The following is an 18,931-nucleotide window of genomic DNA, read 5'->3' as shown; positions in this document are numbered from 1 at the left end:
GCTGGGTCCGCGGGGAGTGGCCGCCGCCCAGCGGTCACCAGAAGGCGCGGCCGATGCCCAGACTCCAATGTAACTCGCCTTTCCCAGAGCCAGCCCTGCAGCTTTGAGAGACACTGACAGACTGCATTCTACACGTAGAAAAACCAGACTGAATTTTATTTTCCTGTAGCGCGAGTTCCTCGGGAGAGCAGGGAGCCTTTAGTCACCTTAGCTAAGAGCGGGAGAAACCGCTCAACTAGGTTCAGGAGGATGGAGCCTAGGGGCGGGGCCTAGGGACCTGGAACGGCCAGACAGTGGGCCTTGGTCCAGCTCCTGGGAGGGAGCTAGACGTGGAGAAAGGATCCCTGAGGCGCAGAGGGTAGTAACAGGGCTAAGGGAGTGGTCAAGCCAGACTCTTCTCTTGGTGAGGAAATTGTTAATGGAGGGTCAAGCCCTGAACTGTAAGTAGAGGGATAAGTTCCCAGCCACTCCTTCCTGGCTGGTGAGAAGTGGCCCTTGGAGTCCAATGGCTGAAATTCAGTATGGAGCTGGAACCAAGGAGTGGAGGCTCAAGCAAGGAAAGGGACCACTCCTTCAGTCCATTGATTTGGGCCTCTGGTCTGAAGCAGTCAAGGCCTGGATGTTAAGGGAATTTGGGATAGGAGGGAGAGAGGAAGTACAGGGCTTGCAACCAGGGTTAACCCCTTACTCAGCCTCCCCATCCTGGGGCCGGGAGAGCAGGTGGAGTTTTCTTTGTAGCTGGGCCCGGAGGTAGCGGAGATCATGCTGGTCCAGTCCGTGAGCCAGGCCCAGGTAGAGGGTAAGGAGGAGAGCAAGGAGCAGGCGGTCAGTGCCCAGGGTGGGTACCACCCATAGCACAGTCAGCAGCTCCACGCACACTGGATGGCGCAGGTGGGAGAAGAGTCTCAGAGCCCGGGGCGACTTCAGGGCCAGAGGCTCGCCCAGCCCCAGCACATGGTAGTACACCTAGCAGAGGGAGAATGGCTTAGAAATGGAGTCAAGCCCTTGTCACAACTTAACTGCCTCTTTCCTCCCCTTCTGGGCACCCTCCTTCTATGACAGGCTCAGGAACCACCCTTCTGAGACTGGGGGTCCCTGACCCTCATCTCTGGCCCATGAACCTTCCCAGGCCCAAGAAGCCCATGATTCCTAGCCTTTGGGGGAGGGCCGGGGGGAGACTATCTTATAAGAAAGGGAGGTGGAAGACAATGGGAGGCAGAGGGACATCCTTGGAGGGGAAAGAGGTATTCTAGAAAGGATCAAATGTCTTGGGTATGGATCTGGGAGCCTCACCTGTTTCAGGCCCATGAGCTCTGCATAGTCGAAGACAAGAAGGATGCTGAAGATGAGGAGCCAGGAAATGACATGGAGGACAAAGCAGAGGAGGGGCACCCAAGTGGCCCACGGCTCAGTCCGAGTCTCCCACAACACAGGACCCCTGGGCACGGGCTCCCAGTACCGCATCACCAGCTGAGAAAGGAAGAGGGACTGGGTTTTCCAGCAGCCCACCCTTGACAGACCCAGACCCAGGGGCTGCCCCCAGTCCAGGCTGGCCGGCTGTTCTCCCCACCTCTATCATGAGCATGTTCACCATGTGGAGGGTGCTGGGTGGGGTCCTAAGGATGTAAGAATGACATGTCTCTACTCTGAGGACTTAGAGAATGGATGAGAGTGACCAGATAGGCACGCACACTAGCCTATGCCAAGCACCCACTGAGAAGACAGGTGAGTACTAACTGGGAAGCTTTCTCTTGAGATCTAGGGAAGTGCTTTTGAAGAAAGGATAAGACTGAAGAGGTGTTAACAAGGCACTCTCAAGCGGGACAACATGAACAAAGTTGCAAAGGTGAGAATGCACACATCGTGCCCAGTGGATAACAAGCAGTACATACTTCTTGATAAAAAACAGAATGTGTGCTGTGAAAGAATGGGAGCTGAGATTAGTCCTGAACACCCTCAGTTCTCCTCCTAAACCCACACTTTATCCAAAGCCTGAGGTTCTTGCAGCTCCAATCAATGACATCCTTCACACATGCTGTTTCCCTTGAGGACTCAGCTGCTAGGGCTTCATACCTGCAAGGCCAGGGCAGTGCATGCCACGTACAGTGACCTCTGAAGGACCCCAAAGTACCGGGACATCCATTCCTTCACGGTCTCAGTTGCCATGAGGCTGTGCTGCCCCACAAACAGTAACAGGAGCCCCAGATCCCAAACCAGCGGGACAAGGATGCTTTGGTCCTGCAGGGCAGCCAGCCATCCCTGGCGGGCATCTAGCGGGAGTTGGAAAAAGGTACAAAAGATCAAGAAGACTGTGGGAAACACTGTCTACCTTCATCTCCTCCTGGGGACCCCAGGCCATGTCCCTTAATGCTTTCAAGAGCCCTATCGCTTCCTCTCTAGGCTTTGCCCACCTCATTTTGCTATTCCCTGTTTCTCCCCTTTTCCCCATGCTTCTTTCAGAGCTGGGGAAGAACATTCCTGTTGGGCAGTCACGAAAGGCATGGCTGGAGTGCCCTTCTTGTTTCAGTTCTCCAAATGCTCCCTCTTTGTAACACCCTCTATAGTCCTCTCTAAGAAGCACTTTTCTGAGAATATTCTGTTCATTGCCCTTTCCCTCCCTCTCGGTTCTCACTCTCCCGCCTCTCCAAACCGCTAATCCCAGAGTTCCTAATTTAGCCCTCCAGTCTCCTCGGCCTTGTCTCGGCGGCTTTCAAGGCTCTAGTTCCCTCTCCAGGACTTCCCCTGTCATTTGTCTCCAAGCCCCGCCCCACGCTCCCTCTGCTCCGGCTCCACCTCCCTACCCTAGAGCTCATCCTCCGTCCCTCCCGCTCACCTGGACTGCCAGACTCCGAGATTCTTCCAAGAAGTGGCCGAAGGGAGGTAAAGCGTACGAACTCCACTCCAGTGCCAAAGGCCAGGATGAAAGAGGCGAGGGCAGCAGGGATCAGGAGCAGTGCAGGGGCCATGGCGAGAAGTGGAGGGGTGGGGAAAGGGGCGGGTTTGGGATTCCCGCGGCCGCAGGCTCCGCCCCGGCCCCGCCCCCAGCCTGGAACCCTTCCTGGCGTGGGGCGGGGCTCCCGCGCGCCTGCGCCGGGTTTCCGGCCGGTGCGCGCAGCTCGCTCACACCCAGCTGCGGAGCAGCTCCTCTGGGTTCCTTTCCCCACCCGACGATCTCCGCGTCACAGAAGGGAGTGTTAGAATCCTGAGTAAGGGATGAAAAGGGCAGAGGTTGTGCAGTCACTCACGTGGGTTGAATCGCAGCTGGGTTACTTTTCTCATTCAAAATGAAGACTATTTCCCTCTTGCGGGGTTCTTGCAGAAATAGCATTATGAACCAACCCCCTTTCCTTTAACAGCTTTGACTTGAAAACAGCCAGAGTCAGAGGTTACAAAGCCTCAGTTAACACTTTAGTAATGAGCGGTGAGAGAACGGAAGACTGTTGACCTAGGCTGAGAACCCAAAGCTCTGAATCACCGATTGCAGCTTGTTAGGTGAAAAAGAGTGACTATTTTACCACAAATTAATGCTTATTCTGTAATGTGTTATAAAGTTGCCTCTCCACTTGCCAAGGGCAGAGAACTTGTCTGTAACACTGAAAGACTGGGTCTAATAATGCCAAAGGTGGCTGTTTTGTAACCATGAGTGTAACAATATGTTAAAATATTTGTGATAGAAAACTTTGTTATAGTTGTAAATTTTGTAGTAGGTTAAACTTGTGATAATTAACTACCTATGACTTTAGTCTGAAACCTCATTAGTTTGACTCCACTTACTAGTCAGAAAGCACTAAGATCTTTTGTCCAAAATGTTTTCCTACAGATCTATTTGTAATACCTACGGACGAACATTCACATCTAAAAATTAAAATAAAAGCAAGGTTTTTCTCCACTAAATATCATGTAGCTAAGGACCTAGGCATAAGCTAGTAAGGACCTTAGAGATCGTTAAGCTAATTCTTTCAGATGATAGACGAAACATAGGCCTAAAGAGATAAAGAAAATTTCCTAAGATAAGGAACTGCTAGTCCTGTGGGCTCAGGGATGACAAAATTGCCCAACAGCATGCCACAGGCTCTACATTCCTTTCCACTCCCAGACTCAGTACTCCCATTCTCCTCTGAATCAAAGCTGTTGTGAACTGTGCTACCAGACAGCACGTTTCCCTCCTGATTCACTCTCCATCCTGCTTTCTGCCTCCGGAAGCTGTCCTGAATGTACCTCATCAAAGAACATCACAGCTTTAGAGGGAAGCCTGTCTATATAACTGTTCTGTCTTGGCAAACCTTTTGGGTTCACAGGTGGTCACAACAGACCTGTGGGTACTGGGATACTGCAATATTCTTTGTGATTGCTCTACACTCTGCCTCCTAATTTTCACTTCATTAAACGCTCTCCAAATTATCTTGACTGTGCCGTTTGTTGTTAGGATCCTGATGGATTGACATTACACGATGTACTACGTATGAGCTGTAGGATTCATTGGCAGTGTAAGAAAAGATGTCTTCTCTAGAAATTTGAATTGGGGCACTTAAATGTTACCAGTCATAAGTGGATGTGCACATAAGTGGTAAGCGGGGCTATAGAGGCAGCAGGTGCTGTAAGAAATCCAGAACCTCAAGGACTCAGACAGCAGCAGACAATACAGGCCTTTGGGTAGGGCAAGGGGACTACTATTTATCTAGGTCCTACTGTGGGCCACACCCACAATGGCTGTGCTTAATATATAGTGAGGTTGGGTATGTTTAATTTTTTTAATTTATGTTTTATTTGGCCAGCAGCATGTGGGATCTTAGTCCCCTGACCAGGGATCGAACCCATGCCCCCTGCATTGAGAACACAGGGTCTTAACCACTGGGCCACCACAGAAGTCGCAAGATTGGATATGTTTAAAAGCTAGCACAGTGTTTGGCAAAGCTAATGCTGTTTCTACTACACCAAAGTTTTCCAAACTTAAGTATAACTTAACTTGCAGAAAAGTGCACAAAACCAATGTATTTTTTTTAATCGAAGTGAAATTCACATAACATAAAATTAATCATTTTAAAGAGAACAGTCCAGTGGCATTTAGTACATTCATAATGTATGCATCCACCACCTCTATCTAGTTCCAAAGCATTTTCTCTTCACCCCAAAATAAAACCATGAACCTGTTAAGCAATTACTCCCCATCTTCTCTCCCCGAAAGCCCTTGACAAGCACTGCCTACTGTCTCTATGGACTTACCTATTCTGTGTATTTCCAACAGGTGGAATCATACAATGTGACTTTTTGTGTCTGACTTCTTTAACTTAGCATGCTTTTGAGGTTCATCCTCAAAATACTGTAGCACAATTAGTACCTCATCTCCTTTTATGACTGAATATAATACTCCATTGTATGGATATGCCACAATTTGTTTATCCATTCATCTGCTGATGAACATTTGTGCTTTCATCTTTCGGCTCTTGCGAAAGTGTTGATATGAACATTTGTGCGGATGTATTTGTTTGAACATCTGTTTTAATTCTTTTGGCTGTGTATCTATGAGAATTGCTGGATCATATGGTAATTCTATATTTAACTTTTGAGAAACTGTCAAACTGCTTACCACAGTGGATGAATCACTTTACATTCCCATGAGCAATGCATATGGGTTCTAATTTCCTCAAATCCTTATAATCAACCAACTTTTAAGATTTACAAAATAAAACTGCACTACACCATAAGGCACAGAGTGAATATTTATTTATCACAGACATTAAGCCTAGGCTTTAAATTTATAAATACTAGAAAAGCAAGCCAAAAAAAAAAGAGATAAATTGCAGAGATTAGCTCAGTGTCAAAGCTAAAGGATGCTTCTAACAAGATGGGGTAAGGAGAAAGGAAAATATTTTAGGGACGTTCCATAACTCCACCCTCAAACTTACTCACTCCAAGCATCTTTTCAAGTTCCTGACACTAAAATTGTTTTCACTATCTTGTACAGGATGAGTAAGAATCCCAGAAAGAAAAGATGAGGAGAAGTAAATGGCTTCCAAACAGGAGGCAGGACACTGTGTGTGCCACAAAGCAATCGGTACATCCGGCCAGCTAAATATGAGCAGTGACTTAAGATATCTGAGCCTGGGACTGGCCAATTTTAAATGGCCATTTAAGAAAACCCATGGCTCCCAATCTCCCTATCTTTGTTTACCAAAAGGCCTGTTTTGGCCCCACGGATGTTCCAAGACAAATCAGATCAGACACCCCAATCTTTTCTAAAGCCCTAAGTTCTTTCTTCTGAATATTTCTAACATTTTCTGTATTGGTCCGGGAGGGAAAAGGGTACCAGGGTGGGGTTTTCAGGTGGATGACATTTCCACAGTGGAGAAGGCAAAGGCCTCTGGCTTGACTTCCTGCTTCAGTACTCCCGTCAGCAGGAACTCGGGTGAGAGGACAGGCAGCCCAACCCGATATGGAACGGCACATCGAGGGAAGTCCTGGGAACATGTGATCACGACCCTCTGAGGCTGGAGAAAGACAAAGAGCGAAAAGAGAAAGTCAGGGGTGAAAAAGAATCCAAGAAATAGGTTCAGGACTCATTGATCACTCTGAGCATCACTAAGATAATACCTCCTGATGGGAAGTCACATGGCACACACTGTCTACGCAGAACTCTTGCCAGAAAGTTGAACCTGAATTTGTTCAAGCTTTTTAAATGAACTATGATTTATAGGAAATACAGAAGATAGAAAAACAAGGTAAATGATATAACAAGAGAGCAAACAGAAAAATCCAGACCATGAGACATCCTAAAGGAAAACTGACCTAGTTTCTGCCAGAAGTCAGTTGCAGAAAAAAGGCTGGGTGGGTTGGGGTGGATGCTCTAGACTAAAAGTGAATTAAGAGATACAGCAATTGTGGCAATACATGGACTTTGCTTGAATCCTTACTTGAACTGTAAAAAGACACTTTCAGATGACTGGAGAAATTTGATGAATGGACTATGAAAGTGACAGAAAACAACTTAATTTTGTTATTGACTAAAAGCGACATGTGATTGATTATACAGAAATGTGCCTATTTCTTACAAATGTATATTTTAAGTATGTAGGAAAAAATAATAATGATGTTTACAGATTCCCTTAACAACCTCAGCGAACAAAATGAAAAAAAAAGAAAAAAAGGGAATGACAGAGCAAATGCAGCAACATCTAAATTAGTCTGTTGAATCTGAGTGATTGGTATACGGAGGTTCGCTGCATTGTTCCCTTTGTGTACATTTGAAAAGACTGTAACTATAAAAAAAACCAGCAGACCTCTTCCCTCTTCTCCACCCGTTTCTTGTACCACAGGACTTCCCCAGCCTCTCACTGCTCCGTGCTGCCAGCTGCACCTCCATTTCTCCTCTCACCTGTACCCATTCTAGCCACCTCTCTAGACCCTCAGCACACCACCCCTACCTTGTAGGACCGAGGCATGCTGGGCAGGATGGCGCCTCCACAGCAGTTGATGATTTCTCCCATCTGAGGTGGCGGTGGCTGGACTCCGGGGGTCACGTGAATCTCATAGCCCTAGGAGGGAGGAAACAGTGGAGACAGTAGATTCTCTGAGAGGCTGTGGACGGCTGGGAAATGGCTGAACCGGGGGTCAGAAGACAGCCTCACCTCCAGCAGCCTTCGCTCCCGAGCTCGGCTCAGGGCCTCCCGAAGGCTGAAGCCGAAGTTCTTCTCCTGCTCAGGATCAGTCACCAAATATTCGTCCGGGGGCAAGAAGCAGCCTGCCTTGCGGGACTAAGGACGGTAAAGGTCAGCACCAAAGCTCAGCCCAGCCCTTCACCCAGCTCTTCTGTATAGAGTTTACAATAGGGAGCTCAGGGAATGAAGCCTTCTGCTTCACTAACCTCATCTTCCTGTAGCCACGCTCCTCCCACCACTTCTTAAAGCCTCACCTGAGCAGCCTTCTCCTGTCACTGTCTCTGCGAGTCTGTCACCATCTCCTGGCTTCTCACCTCATGCAGCCAGGCCAGGGAGAGGATGGGGATGCCCCGGCCCAGGGCACACAGAAACTTGACCGTACGGCGGATCCGATCAGTCACCAGGTGAGAAGCCTCAGCCACTGAGCTGGCCAGACTGCCCCCCAGGGCCAGCACCGTCCTCTCTCCGCGAGCATCCACCACGCCCGTGAAGAGCACCTGTGAAGGGGGTTAGCCTGAGCTGGTACAGCAACCAGCCCCTCCCTCAAATCCCCTGGGTCTCCTTCCGTCCTCCCACATCTCCACCTCCCATGAGGCCCCATGGCCCGTCTCCTCTACTTTGGGGGCCGTGGACTCCTGGACAGGTTTGGTCCGTCGCAGGCTACGGCTCGGTCTTCCCTGGGACTCTTCCTCTGTCTGCTCTCTCCTTCTCTTGCCTGGACCTGGAATCACTACACCCTGGGGGATTGAGAGAGAACTTGGTGGAAGTTTCCGAGCCCCCAGGCCCTTTCCTAACTTCGTGGCCCCAAGCCCTCTCCTTACCTCTTCCTTCCTCGGCCTTACTGCTGGATTTTCTTCTTCCTTAAGGGATGCTGCCTTCTGAGGGACTCTCCCTCTCTGGAGCCGTTTTTGAAGTGGAGGTGAATGTGCAGTAGCTGAAGGCCTCTTGCGGTTTTGAGAGGCCCTAGGCTGGGGCTCTGGGGTGAAGCCTGACCCATCAGCTGCCTCCTCCTTTGGCATCTGGGGAGTGTGAGGCGGTGCCTCAGGGAGCTGGGCAAAGGCAGGCTCAGAAATGGTGCTAAGGGGCTTGGCTGCCTTCATTGCCCCATGTGTTTGGTTCCTTGAGGAGCGAGAGTTAGGTTCAGGGGGTGTGGTGCAGGGCTCATGAACATGAGCTGTGGGAGACCCATGTTTCCTAGTGGCCCTCGGCCTCAGGCTGCAGTTGACTTCGGGGATGGGGTCAGGGGAAAGAGGCTGTTCTGAGCGGACTGGAGACTGGAATTCAGGGGTAGTAGGAACCAGCACAGCACTTGCTGTAGAAGCCCTTCGTGTCCTGCTTGGACCACCCTGAGCTATGACCTTGGGAGTGACAGGCTGGTCTGTGGGGGAGGAAGGTTTGAGGTCAGGGGCTGTGGGTTCAGTTGGCTGGGATGTCTTGACAGAAGACCTATGTGTTTGGCTCTGAGTGGCCTGAGATGTGGGTTCAGGAGCGACAGACTGGTCTTTAGAAGTAGAAGGCTGAGGTTCAGGGACTGTGGGGACAACTGGTTCCGGGGTCTTGACAGAAGACCTATGTCTTCTACACTGAGTGGCCCAAGGACCAACAGGCTGGTCTTCAGGGGCAGAAGGCTGGAGCTCAGAGGCTGTGGGAACAACTGGTTCAGGAGTCTTGGCAGACGACCTACGTGTCCTGCCTCGAGGGGCCCGAGATGGGCGTTTGGGGGTGACAAGCTGGTCTGTGGAGGTGGAAGGCTGGAGCTCAGGTGTTGTGGTGGTAACTGGATCAGGGGTTTTGACAGAGGATCTCTGTGCCCTGCCCCGAGTAGCCCTAGATGTGAGCTCAGGAGTGATAGGCTGGTCTGTGAGGGCAGAAGGCTGGAGCTCAGAGGCTGTGGAGACAACTGGTTCAGGAGTCTTGGTGGAAGACCTAGGTGTCCTGCCTCGAGAGGCCCGAGACGTGGGTTTGGGGGTGACAGGCTGGTCTGTGGAAGTGGAAGGCTGGGGCTTCGGGGCTGTGGACGTATCTGGTTTGGAAGTCTTGATAGAAGACCTCTGTGTCCTGCCCCGAGTGGCTCTAGATGTGAGCTCAGGAGCAACAGGCTGGTCTTTAGGGGCAGCAGGCTGGAGCTCAGAGGCTGTGGGGACAGCTGGTTCAGGAGTCTTGGCAGAAGACTTAGGTGTCCTGCCCCGAGGGGCCTGAGATGTGGGCTTGGGGGTGACAGGCTGGTCTGTGGAAGTGGAAGGCTGGGGCTTGGGTGTTGTGGAGTTATCTGGTTTGGGAGTCTTGACAGAAGACCTCTGTGCCCTGCCCCGAGTGGCCTTAGCTGTGAGCTCAGGGGCAATAGGCTGGTCTATGCGGACACTGGGTTCAGGGGTTTTGACAGAAGACCTCTGTGCCCTGCCCCGAGGGGCCCCAAGTGTGGGCTTAGGGGTGACAGGCTGGTCTGTGGAGGTGGATGGCTGCAGTGCAAGGACTGTGGGGACAACTGATGAGGCAGTTACATCAAAGGAACTATGTGTCCCGCTCCCAGAGACCCCAGATGTGGGTTCAAGGGCAATAGGCTGGCCTGTGGGGGTGGCAGGGTGGGGCTCAAGGGGTAGAGAAGAAACTGGAGAGGACCCCTGGGGCCTGACTTTGGGTTCTGGGTGGACAGAGTTCAGCTCTGAGGAGAAGGGAGTCTCTGGAGCTTCCTGACTCTCATTTCGTCTGGTCCTGGGAATAGGCAGTTCTAAAGGAGCTGGAGAGGGAAAAAGGAGGGACTGAGGTGCGGGATGTTTTTGCATCTGAGAGATGAGGGAGTTTGGGAGTGCGGCTGAGGCTTCAGGCGCTGCAGGAGGCAGACAAGCATCTGGGGATTCCTGATCACCCTGGGGAGAAAGAGAAGCCCGTGAGGAAGAGGCAGAGAGAAGGGAGAGAGGACTTGGATAGTGTTCTCAATACTTGTTCAGACAGTGTGCTCATGGCACTTCTCTTTCTGTCTGTTCCATTAGACTGGAATTAGAATTCGAATTTTATTAGTTCCATTAGAACTGGAATTTCCTCTTTCCCAAAGACCTCGCCCCAAAAGGCCATATATGGACAATAGTAATAAAGAGGATGGTTGGGAGAAAAAAGGGAGGGAAGGGACATGAAAAAAGGAACGTTCTGAGACGGGTAGAGGGAGACAGAACTTGGGAAATAGATATGGAAAATAACAGGTGTCAAGTTAGACAGACAGAAGCTAACTAAGGAGCAGTGAAAATGGAAGAAAAGTAAGAAGAAAAGGAAAGGAGTAGATGAAAGCAAGGTCAGGGGAAGGGGCCGTGCAGGCAATGTAGAGATGACCTGTGGAGTGGGGTGGGGGTAGAGACAGCAGTTCTCACCCTGGAAGCCTTCTCAGCAGGTGGCATCTCGAAATTCAAGTCACCTGGACAGAGGGAAAGACAAACAGCTGAGGTCTAAGCAGTGAGTCACCTAGGAGGCAATTATCATAGGGATGTGGACCACTTTGGGCTCCCCTCTACCTTCACTTACCTCTCTGCTGCCTCCTGGGGCTCCCTGGGGCTCCCCTTCCTCCACCTGCCTGGCTCCCAGAAGCTACTGGATCTGAAGTAAATCCCTGAAGGTCTCCTGCCCCTGCTCCAGGCTCTGATGGCGGACCAGAGGCTTGGCCTTTCTGGTCCTGGCCCCCCGCCTCTGTCTCCCTCATCTGTGGGCCTCTGTCCAGTAGCTCTTGGGGTCCCTTGACTTCTAACCCACCTACCTCACTCTCTCTCTCTGCTACCAGTTTCCCTGCTTCCCTCTCAAATATTTCCCCTGCGAGAGTCTGCTTTTCTCTCTCTTTCTCCTGTGTTTCCTTGGGTGTCTCAGTTTCTAACTTTACAATCTCCATTCCCCTTCCAGTACTTGCACTTTTCACTGTTTTGTCAGATTCTTGGCTCTGAGTATCTCTAGCTAACACCTGATTTTGTTCTCTACCCTGTATCCCCCCGATTAATTCTTCCTCTCCCGTCACATCTTCCCTCTCTCCTTCCGAGGGCAGTTTCTTGGTTTCATTCTGCGGTGGCCCTCCCTCAGGGATCACCCTCTCTGCTGTTTCTCTTTGGGTACCCATGTCTTTCTCCACAGTCTGCATCCCTCTGCCTTCCATCCCCAGTGCTTCTGCATGGACTGGGCTCTCTGGATGTTGCTCTTGCTGTGCTGTCCTAGATGGAGGGGGGCAAGATGCACGGGTGTCAAGGAGGGTGACAGCGGTTTGGGTCTCGGAGGCCTCATACTCTCTCGGACAGAATGGCTGTGTCGCCAAGACCTCCCATGCCTCATTCAGGGAACCTGGAAGCAGAGTCAGAGAGAGAGGGATGCAGGTTGAAGAGGTAACAGCTTGAGAAAAGATTAAGACAAATTCATGCATAATAAATTTAAGTGAGTTATTAAAGGAAAGCTGGGAATAAGGAAGAGAGCCATAACATTTCACTGGTGGTCCAGTGGCTAAGACTCTGAGCTCCCAATGTAGAAGGACCAGGTTTGATCCCTGGTCGGGGAACTAGATCCCACATGCCACAAGTAAAGAGTCCTCGTGCTGCAACTAAAGATCCTGTGTGCCGCCGCTAAGACCCAGTGCAACCAAATACATAAATTAAGATAAACTAGTTGCTAGAGTAGTTGCTCTCTGGGTCTGACTTAATGTAGCGTTCTTTTCTGACGAGATGGAGGAACATCAGCAAAAAAATGTCAAAGGCTATAAAGACAGGTACAGAGAGGGGAAATACGGATGCCAAGTTGAGGGCACGGAAGAGGCGTGAGTTTCTCATACCTGTGGCCTGGGAGCTGCAACAGGAAGGGCCAGGCTCTTGGGGCAGAGTAAACAGGAAGGCCTGGGTGGGCTCATCCTCCATGCTGGGGGCTGCTGCACAAAAAAGCATGGCCTGAGCACTGCCTCTCCACAGAACTCTGAGGGCCCATTCCCAGTCTTCTACGCTGCCCATGCCAGCCTTGACATCCTTCAAGGACCACCAGTCTAATCTCCCAGCTCCTGCTTGTACCAGTATCCACACAACACAGATGGCCTCACCTTCCAGGCTCTGATTCTCTCTGTCTGCAAAGCACTGGGTAGCTGGTAGGTCCAGATCTTCAGAATCTGGTGGGGAGGAATGCAGGATAATTAAAAAACCGAGGTGATCCTAACTCCTTTTTTATAGTTCTCTCCACAGCCCCAATCCTATGCAATAGCTTGAATCTGTGTCTCTCCAAAAATTATGTTGAAACCTAATTTCCAATGTGAGGGCATTAGGAGGTGATTGGGAGGTGACTAGGTCATGAGGGCGCAGCCTGCATGAATGGTATTAGTGCAGGCTCAGCCGGGGCTCAGTGATAAAGAATCTGCCTGCCAATGCAGAAGACACAGGTTCAAGCCCTGATCCAGGAAGATCCCACATACCCTGGAGCAACTAAGCCTGTGTGCCACAACTACTGAGCCTGAGCTCTAGAGCCCGTACTCAACAAGAGAAACCACTGCAATGAGAAGTCAGTGTACTACAACTAGAGAGCAGCCTTGGCTCCACATAACTAGAGAAAAGCCAGCGCAGCAAAGACCCAGAACAGCCAAAAATAAAGTCATTTAGAAAAAATGAGAGAAAGACTCCAGAAAGCTCCCTTGGGCCCTTTTGCCATGTGAAGACATAATGAGAAGACGGCTATCTGTAAGAAGGAAGCAGGGCCTCGTCAGACACTGAATCTGCTGGTGTCTTGATCTTAGACTTCCCAGCCTTTAGAACTGTGAAAAATAAACTTGTTGTTTATAAGCTACCCAGTCTATGGTCTTTTGTTATAGCAGCTCACATGAACTAAGATATGCTAGAAGCTAGAAGCATTCTTTATCGCAGGCCTCCAAGGAGGAAGAAAGGCCAGCACTTACCATGGAGGCTCTCTCCAGAGTCTGTGGCCCTATTCCCATGTGGTTCTTTCTCCCTTCCTGTGGTGGTCTGGGCCCCCTCTCTCTGTGGCTGGGGCTCCCGTGGAGTGCCTGTATCCACCACCAGATTTGCTAGGTTTTCCCTTGAGACCGGGAGAAGGTCCTGCTCCCCTGGTGCCGTGGATGACCCACCCTGGGTCCTGGTGGCAAGTGTTCTGTCCTGTTCAGGAATGGCTGCGGCCCACGTGGTCCCAGCATCTTTTTCCGCCGGAAGCTGGCTCTTTCTGACACCAGCTGCTGCTGAGGATGTGTTCTCCGCATCCAGCTCACAGTCCCCAGCTAGAGGAGGCCGGGCTTCCTCTAGACGCAGCACGGGGAGCTGTGCCGGGCCCCCTTCTGCCTCCGCATCGGTGTGATGTGTCCACACTATGCCTTGTACCTGATGTTTCTCCAGAAGTGCAACAGCTGGCCCCAGTGGGACCTCGTCCTCCACTTGTGCAGAGGCCTGGCTTCTCTCCAGGTGGACCCCCGGAGAGCTCTCATCTTTCTTCCCCTCTGTATCACTGTCCCTGGGAGGATGCTGGCTCTTTTTTGAATATTCCCTGTCCATGTGACCCTTGGGAACCATTCCCCTCCTTCCCACTGGGAGCCCCTCTTCCTCCACATCTGTGTCACTGTCTCCCCTAGCAGAGGCCTGGCTTCGCTCCAGAAGGGCCACTGGTTGGGCCCTGTCCTCTTCTGCATCTGGATCTCGGTTCCACTTACCAGCCTGGCTCTCTCTTAGACGTGCCAGTGTCAGTGCTGCCGAGACTTCTTCCTCATCGTCTGTATTGCTGTCGATCACCATGGAGGCTTGGCTTCTGTCCGGGGGGGCCTCTCCCTCCTCTATATCTGTATCACCATCAGCTGGGCTCTCCTGCCGACATGCCACACCAGGTGCCTGGGGGCTCTGTGTACCAGCTTCGTGGAAGATCTGCCTCTCCTTCATGGGACCCACTGCTGGGGCAGCAGGGATCCCCTTGTCCTCCCCATCAGTATCACTGTCTATGAAGTTACAAGACCAGGCCCTTTTCGGATGGACCCCAGCAAGCCTTCTTGGAGGCCCACTCTCATCACTCACATCTGTGTCACTGTCCTCCCCAGAAGGCTGGCTCCTCTCCAGAATCACTCCAGTTGGAACCACCCCATTCCTCACATCCCTCTCGATTTCTGTGTCCCTGTTCCTCTCCTTCACGGAACACTGATCCTTCTCAATCTGGATTTCGGCTGTGACAGGTTTAGGCTGTTCTGTCTCTGCAGCGGTACCTCTTCTGGGAGCTGAAGAGGCCTCCCCTGCTCCTGATTCCTGACTTTCTTCCTCATCTGTGTCGCTGTTCAAGTTGAAGGCAGAAGGTGGCCCGGGCCCATCTGGGGCAGGGGAAGGCCCTTCTTCATCACTGTGAAGGGAAGAGAAGAGAAGAAACCTATAGAATCGATTCCCCCAGAAGGTATATTCCATTCAAGTAGAAACTCCTTGAGAGCAGACTCAAGGTAGTACTTGCTGTTCTGTCTCTAGTAATTAGTTCTCTAGTTGGCACATGAGACGCTCAGTAAAAATTCAGTTAAGTGAAGGAGTATGTGTGGTTCCCCAGCCCAGACTTTGATGGTAATTAGCTCTCCCAGAGATGGCTCCTCCAGCCCCTGCTTCCTCATCCACTTGAAGACTCAGATGCCTGGCCCTTTGACACTCACCTCTCTGGAACGACTGTTGCCAAAGAGGAGGTCCTTGGTCCTTTCACCACACACTTGTCCAAAAGGGAATCTGTCATGAGTAGAAAGGAGTAAGTGGAGAGCTTTACACTCACCGTCCCTGTCTCCTCACCCACCTTCCTGATACACAAACTTACCTACTTCTTCCTCTGAGTCCTCAGCCAACAGAAGCCTGGGGGGTTGAGTTCCTCCCTGTACCCTGGGTGTCTCCTCTACAGTTAGAGGGCCCCGGGAGACAAAAGGCCGGGGGACATCCAAGCGATGGTACTGGCAGGGCAAGTCAGCAAAGAGAATCAACTCCCGGTCCCGCAAACGATGACTCACCCCAGGGCCCAGGACCTTAGGAGGCCGCAGGATTTGAGTGCCATTGAGGCTCCCGCAATCCCGGAGGACAGGCGCCTTGTCCCAGGCAGAGATTTCAATCACTGCATGTTGTTTGGAGATTGATGAAAAGGGCAGGGCCACAGAGCAATCAGGCATTCGGCCTATCATGTTCTTCCCCAGGTAGAGTGGGAAGTCTAAGAATTAGAAAGGTAGGTGAGTCCCAAAGCCATAATCCTAACTTGCTATTAAGAAAAAAGTTTCTGTAAAGTTCCCCACGACTCACTCAAGGTCTCCCCCATGCATTAGAGAAATAAAAGGCCCTAGAGTAACTAGCTAATAAAGAATATATGCAATGCATTATTCATAGTGAGCATTCCATCCATCTACAATGGATTGTTTCTATTGTGGTAAAATATACAGAAAATTTGGGCTTCCCAGGTAGCTCAACTGGTAAAGAATCTCCCTGCAATGCAAGAGATGCCGGTTTGATCCCTGGGTCAGGAAGCTCCCCTTGAGAAGGGATAGACAACCCACTCCAGTATTCTTGGGCTTCCCTGGTGGCTCAGACTAGAAACAATCTGCCTGCAATGTGGGAGACCTGGGTTCGATGCCTGGGTTGGGACGATCCCCTGGAAGAGGGCATGGCAACCCACTCCAGTATTCTTGCCTGGAGAATCCCATGGACAAGAGTCTGGTGGGCTACAGTCTATGACAAAGAGTCAGACACGACTGAGCGACTAAGCACAGCACAGCATACATAAATTTACCGTTCAGCCAATTTTTAAATGTATAGCACAGTGACATCAAGTACATTCACACTGTTGTGCAAAACATCACCACCTTCCATTTCCAGACCTCACTGGATTTTTATCTGAATTCCTTCATCTTCTCCTAACAAAGTAAAATCATCCCCATGGAGTCCAGGTCTCTTGCCTAGAGCAATCAGATAATCATCCCCGCTTTTCCATCCCCAGTAAGACATTTTTTTCAGACCTCACAGATGCATATCTAAGCTTGCAACCATCCCATTACCTCCCCACAGAAATAAGAGGCCTATACCAGCACTTTAGCACGAAATTACTCCTGACCTTTTTCTGGTCCATAGGAACTACTGAAGATACGCAGCTGCCCTAGGGGCTCCAAGCTATACCTCAGAGATTCACTGGGTCTCTCTTCAACCTCCTCCTCTTCTTCAACTTCCCAGTTTAAAATCTGGGTGTCTTCCATGATCTGGGAAAAAAACACATTATCCCTTCCTTCAGTGGCTCACATACACAGCCTCAGGGAGGAGACTGGTTACTGCAGTCTCCTGGATAGCTATGGAGGCTGGTGCTTCTCTTTCTGCCAATCATTCTGTTGTTATTTTTCTGATGCATTTAAGAAATATCTTTGACCATGACACAGAATAAGAAAGACATTTTACAGAGTTCCAAGTACAGAAATATAAGGGTCTTCCCTGGTTTTCCAGTGGTTAAGACTCTGCACTTCCACTGCTGGGGGGGTGCAGGTTCCATCCCTGGTCAGGGAACTAAGATCCTGCATGGCCAAAAAACCAAAAACAAAAAAACAACAACAACAACAAAATGAACAAACAAAAACTGAGTTGAGAGACTTCTCTGGTGGTCCAATGGCTAAGACTCTGTGCTCCCAATGCAGGGGGCCAGGGTGCAACGCCTGGTCAGGGAACTATATCCCACATGCCCCAACTAAGGCCACACAGCATGTGGGATCTTAGATCCCCAACCAGGGATTGATCCCCTGCCCTCTGTAGTGGAAGCACGGAGTCCTAACCACTGGACTGCCAGAAAATTCCTTATTTTACTTTCCATTTCTCAGATAAAGAAACTGCAACAGGGATGGATTAACAGATTTGTCTAATATCACTCAGATAATGGGCTTCCGTTGTGGCTCAGCTGGTAAAGAATCCGCCTGTAATACGGGAGACCTGGGTTCGACCCCTGGGTTGGGAAGATCCCCTGGAGAAGAGAAAGGCTACACACTCCAGTAATGTGGCCTGGAGAATTCCAGGGACTGTAGAGTCAGACAAGACTGAGTGACTTTCACTCAGATAATGTCTCTTCCTGTTTAATATTCTTTGATGGTTTTCCACATCCATAGGATAAAATAAATCTAAACTCCTTAGCAAGACCCTCAAAGATCAGAACCTCATCTCCTGAAATGTGTGTCCCACCACCACCCCATCCAAGCCTGTGGTTCTTCAACATGGACCTTCTCCTTAATCTCTTAACACACTGTCCCTGTTGTCTCTCACATCTGCAGGCCTTAGCTAGCTCCTTAGGACGTTGCCCCTAGTGATCCAACTCCTATCCATCCTTTTAGCTCAAATGTCACTTTCGCAGCAAAGCCTTGCCTTTAGTCTTCTCTGTGTTCTGGTACTTTTCCCTATTACCCATGTATCCTAAGTGTTTCATGGTAGTGGGTGGACTTGTATTATCCTAATAGGTGTCACCATAGTGTAACTATTACATTCCATTTCTGCCTCACACATCCCCCTTGAGAACTGGACCAATTAGAACTGTCTTTTCCCCCAAGGGTCCATCATGTTAATTCAACGGTAGTTACTGTGTACCAGATACCACAAGAGGTATTCCGAATACATTCATGAGCCAAAAGTAAAATTAACTCTGCTCTCCTGATGAAATAATAAAATTAAAAGTCAAACTAGTATGGGTGGGAACTAAATTTGAAAGATGCTACCCTAAAGGGAAAATGTTGACAAGTAAGGAAAGTGGGACACCTCCACGGAGAAAGTGTTAACATCGTTTCATGATGGCGAAGTCAGCTGGCGCCCATGACCTTCGGCTCCAATCCAATGGGCCTTCATCTTTGATCTCGATCCCAAGGGTTCCCTCAGAGCCCAACCTCTCCCAGTGTCTTCATACCTAAACTCAGGGAGGGCCGTCAAGTGAAGATGAGGGTTATAATCCGAGAAGCAAATTTCCAAGAATCCTCCGCCCAGTCGTACCCAAGGCACGCCCCTCCCGCCCTCCGGGAGAACCAAGATGGCATCCGGGGAGTCGTGGGCCAGGCCCCCCAGAACTCACCTACTTTGAGTCCCCGCGCGCGCCACCAGTAACGGCTGCGACAGGGGCGGTGCCAGTGCCTGAGCGGGGAAGGGGCCGATTAGCTGATTGGCTGAAGCCTTTGTCTTTCTCGGCCCTGCGGCAAGCAGACGGAGCAATCCAACGCGGAGGCAAAGCCGGAGCCCCACCCGACCCGACCCGCCCCGCCCCCTTACGGCTCAAAGGGGCGGCTTCTCCGGGGAGACTGAGATCCGTTGGGCGAGGCGGTA

General features: G+C 50.5%; 2 protein-coding genes across 9 annotated transcripts; both read right to left on the bottom strand.

The window, feature by feature from the left end:
• Window positions 1-126: 126 nt before the first annotated feature.
• On the bottom strand, window positions 127-4,543 carry NRM (nurim). The gene is made up of 4 exons (XM_019985848.2): window positions 2,834-4,543; window positions 2,074-2,270; window positions 1,294-1,470; window positions 127-966 (listed from the first exon to the last, which is right to left on the bottom strand). Exons 1-4 carry the CDS (start codon window positions 2,964-2,966, stop codon window positions 685-687), a joined length of 789 nt encoding a protein of 262 aa, XP_019841407.2. The 5' UTR covers window positions 2,967-4,543; the 3' UTR covers window positions 127-684.
• A 1,159-nt stretch (window positions 4,544-5,702) lies between these two features.
• Window positions 5,703-18,896, bottom strand: MDC1 (mediator of DNA damage checkpoint 1). Of its 8 annotated transcripts, none has more exons than XM_070777452.1 (16): window positions 18,878-18,896; window positions 18,684-18,742; window positions 16,707-16,848; window positions 15,432-15,812; window positions 15,277-15,346; window positions 13,549-14,981; window positions 12,706-12,771; window positions 12,448-12,540; window positions 11,169-11,966; window positions 11,018-11,061; window positions 8,477-10,522; window positions 8,273-8,392; window positions 7,970-8,152; window positions 7,626-7,751; window positions 7,422-7,532; window positions 5,703-6,488 (listed from the first exon to the last, which is right to left on the bottom strand). In XM_070777452.1, exons 3-16 carry the CDS (start codon window positions 16,843-16,845, stop codon window positions 6,321-6,323), a joined length of 5,778 nt encoding a protein of 1,925 aa, XP_070633553.1. In that variant the 5' UTR covers window positions 16,846-16,848; window positions 18,684-18,742; window positions 18,878-18,896; the 3' UTR covers window positions 5,703-6,320. The 8 variants fall into 8 exon arrangements, with proteins under 8 accessions (XP_070633553.1, XP_070633554.1, XP_070633558.1 ...); XM_070777453.1 differs by lacking the exon at window positions 18,878-18,896 and adding an exon at window positions 18,377-18,521 and having other exon boundaries at window positions 18,684-18,858; XM_070777457.1 differs by lacking the exon at window positions 18,878-18,896 and having other exon boundaries at window positions 11,745-11,966; window positions 18,684-18,858.
• Window positions 18,897-18,931: the final 35 nt, after the last annotated feature.

This window comes from Bos indicus, chromosome 23 (genome assembly GCF_029378745.1).
Source record: "Bos indicus isolate NIAB-ARS_2022 breed Sahiwal x Tharparkar chromosome 23, NIAB-ARS_B.indTharparkar_mat_pri_1.0, whole genome shotgun sequence".
Lineage (NCBI taxonomy): Eukaryota > Metazoa > Chordata > Mammalia > Artiodactyla > Bovidae > Bos > Bos indicus.
This window is presented reverse-complemented; position numbering and strand designations above follow the sequence as displayed.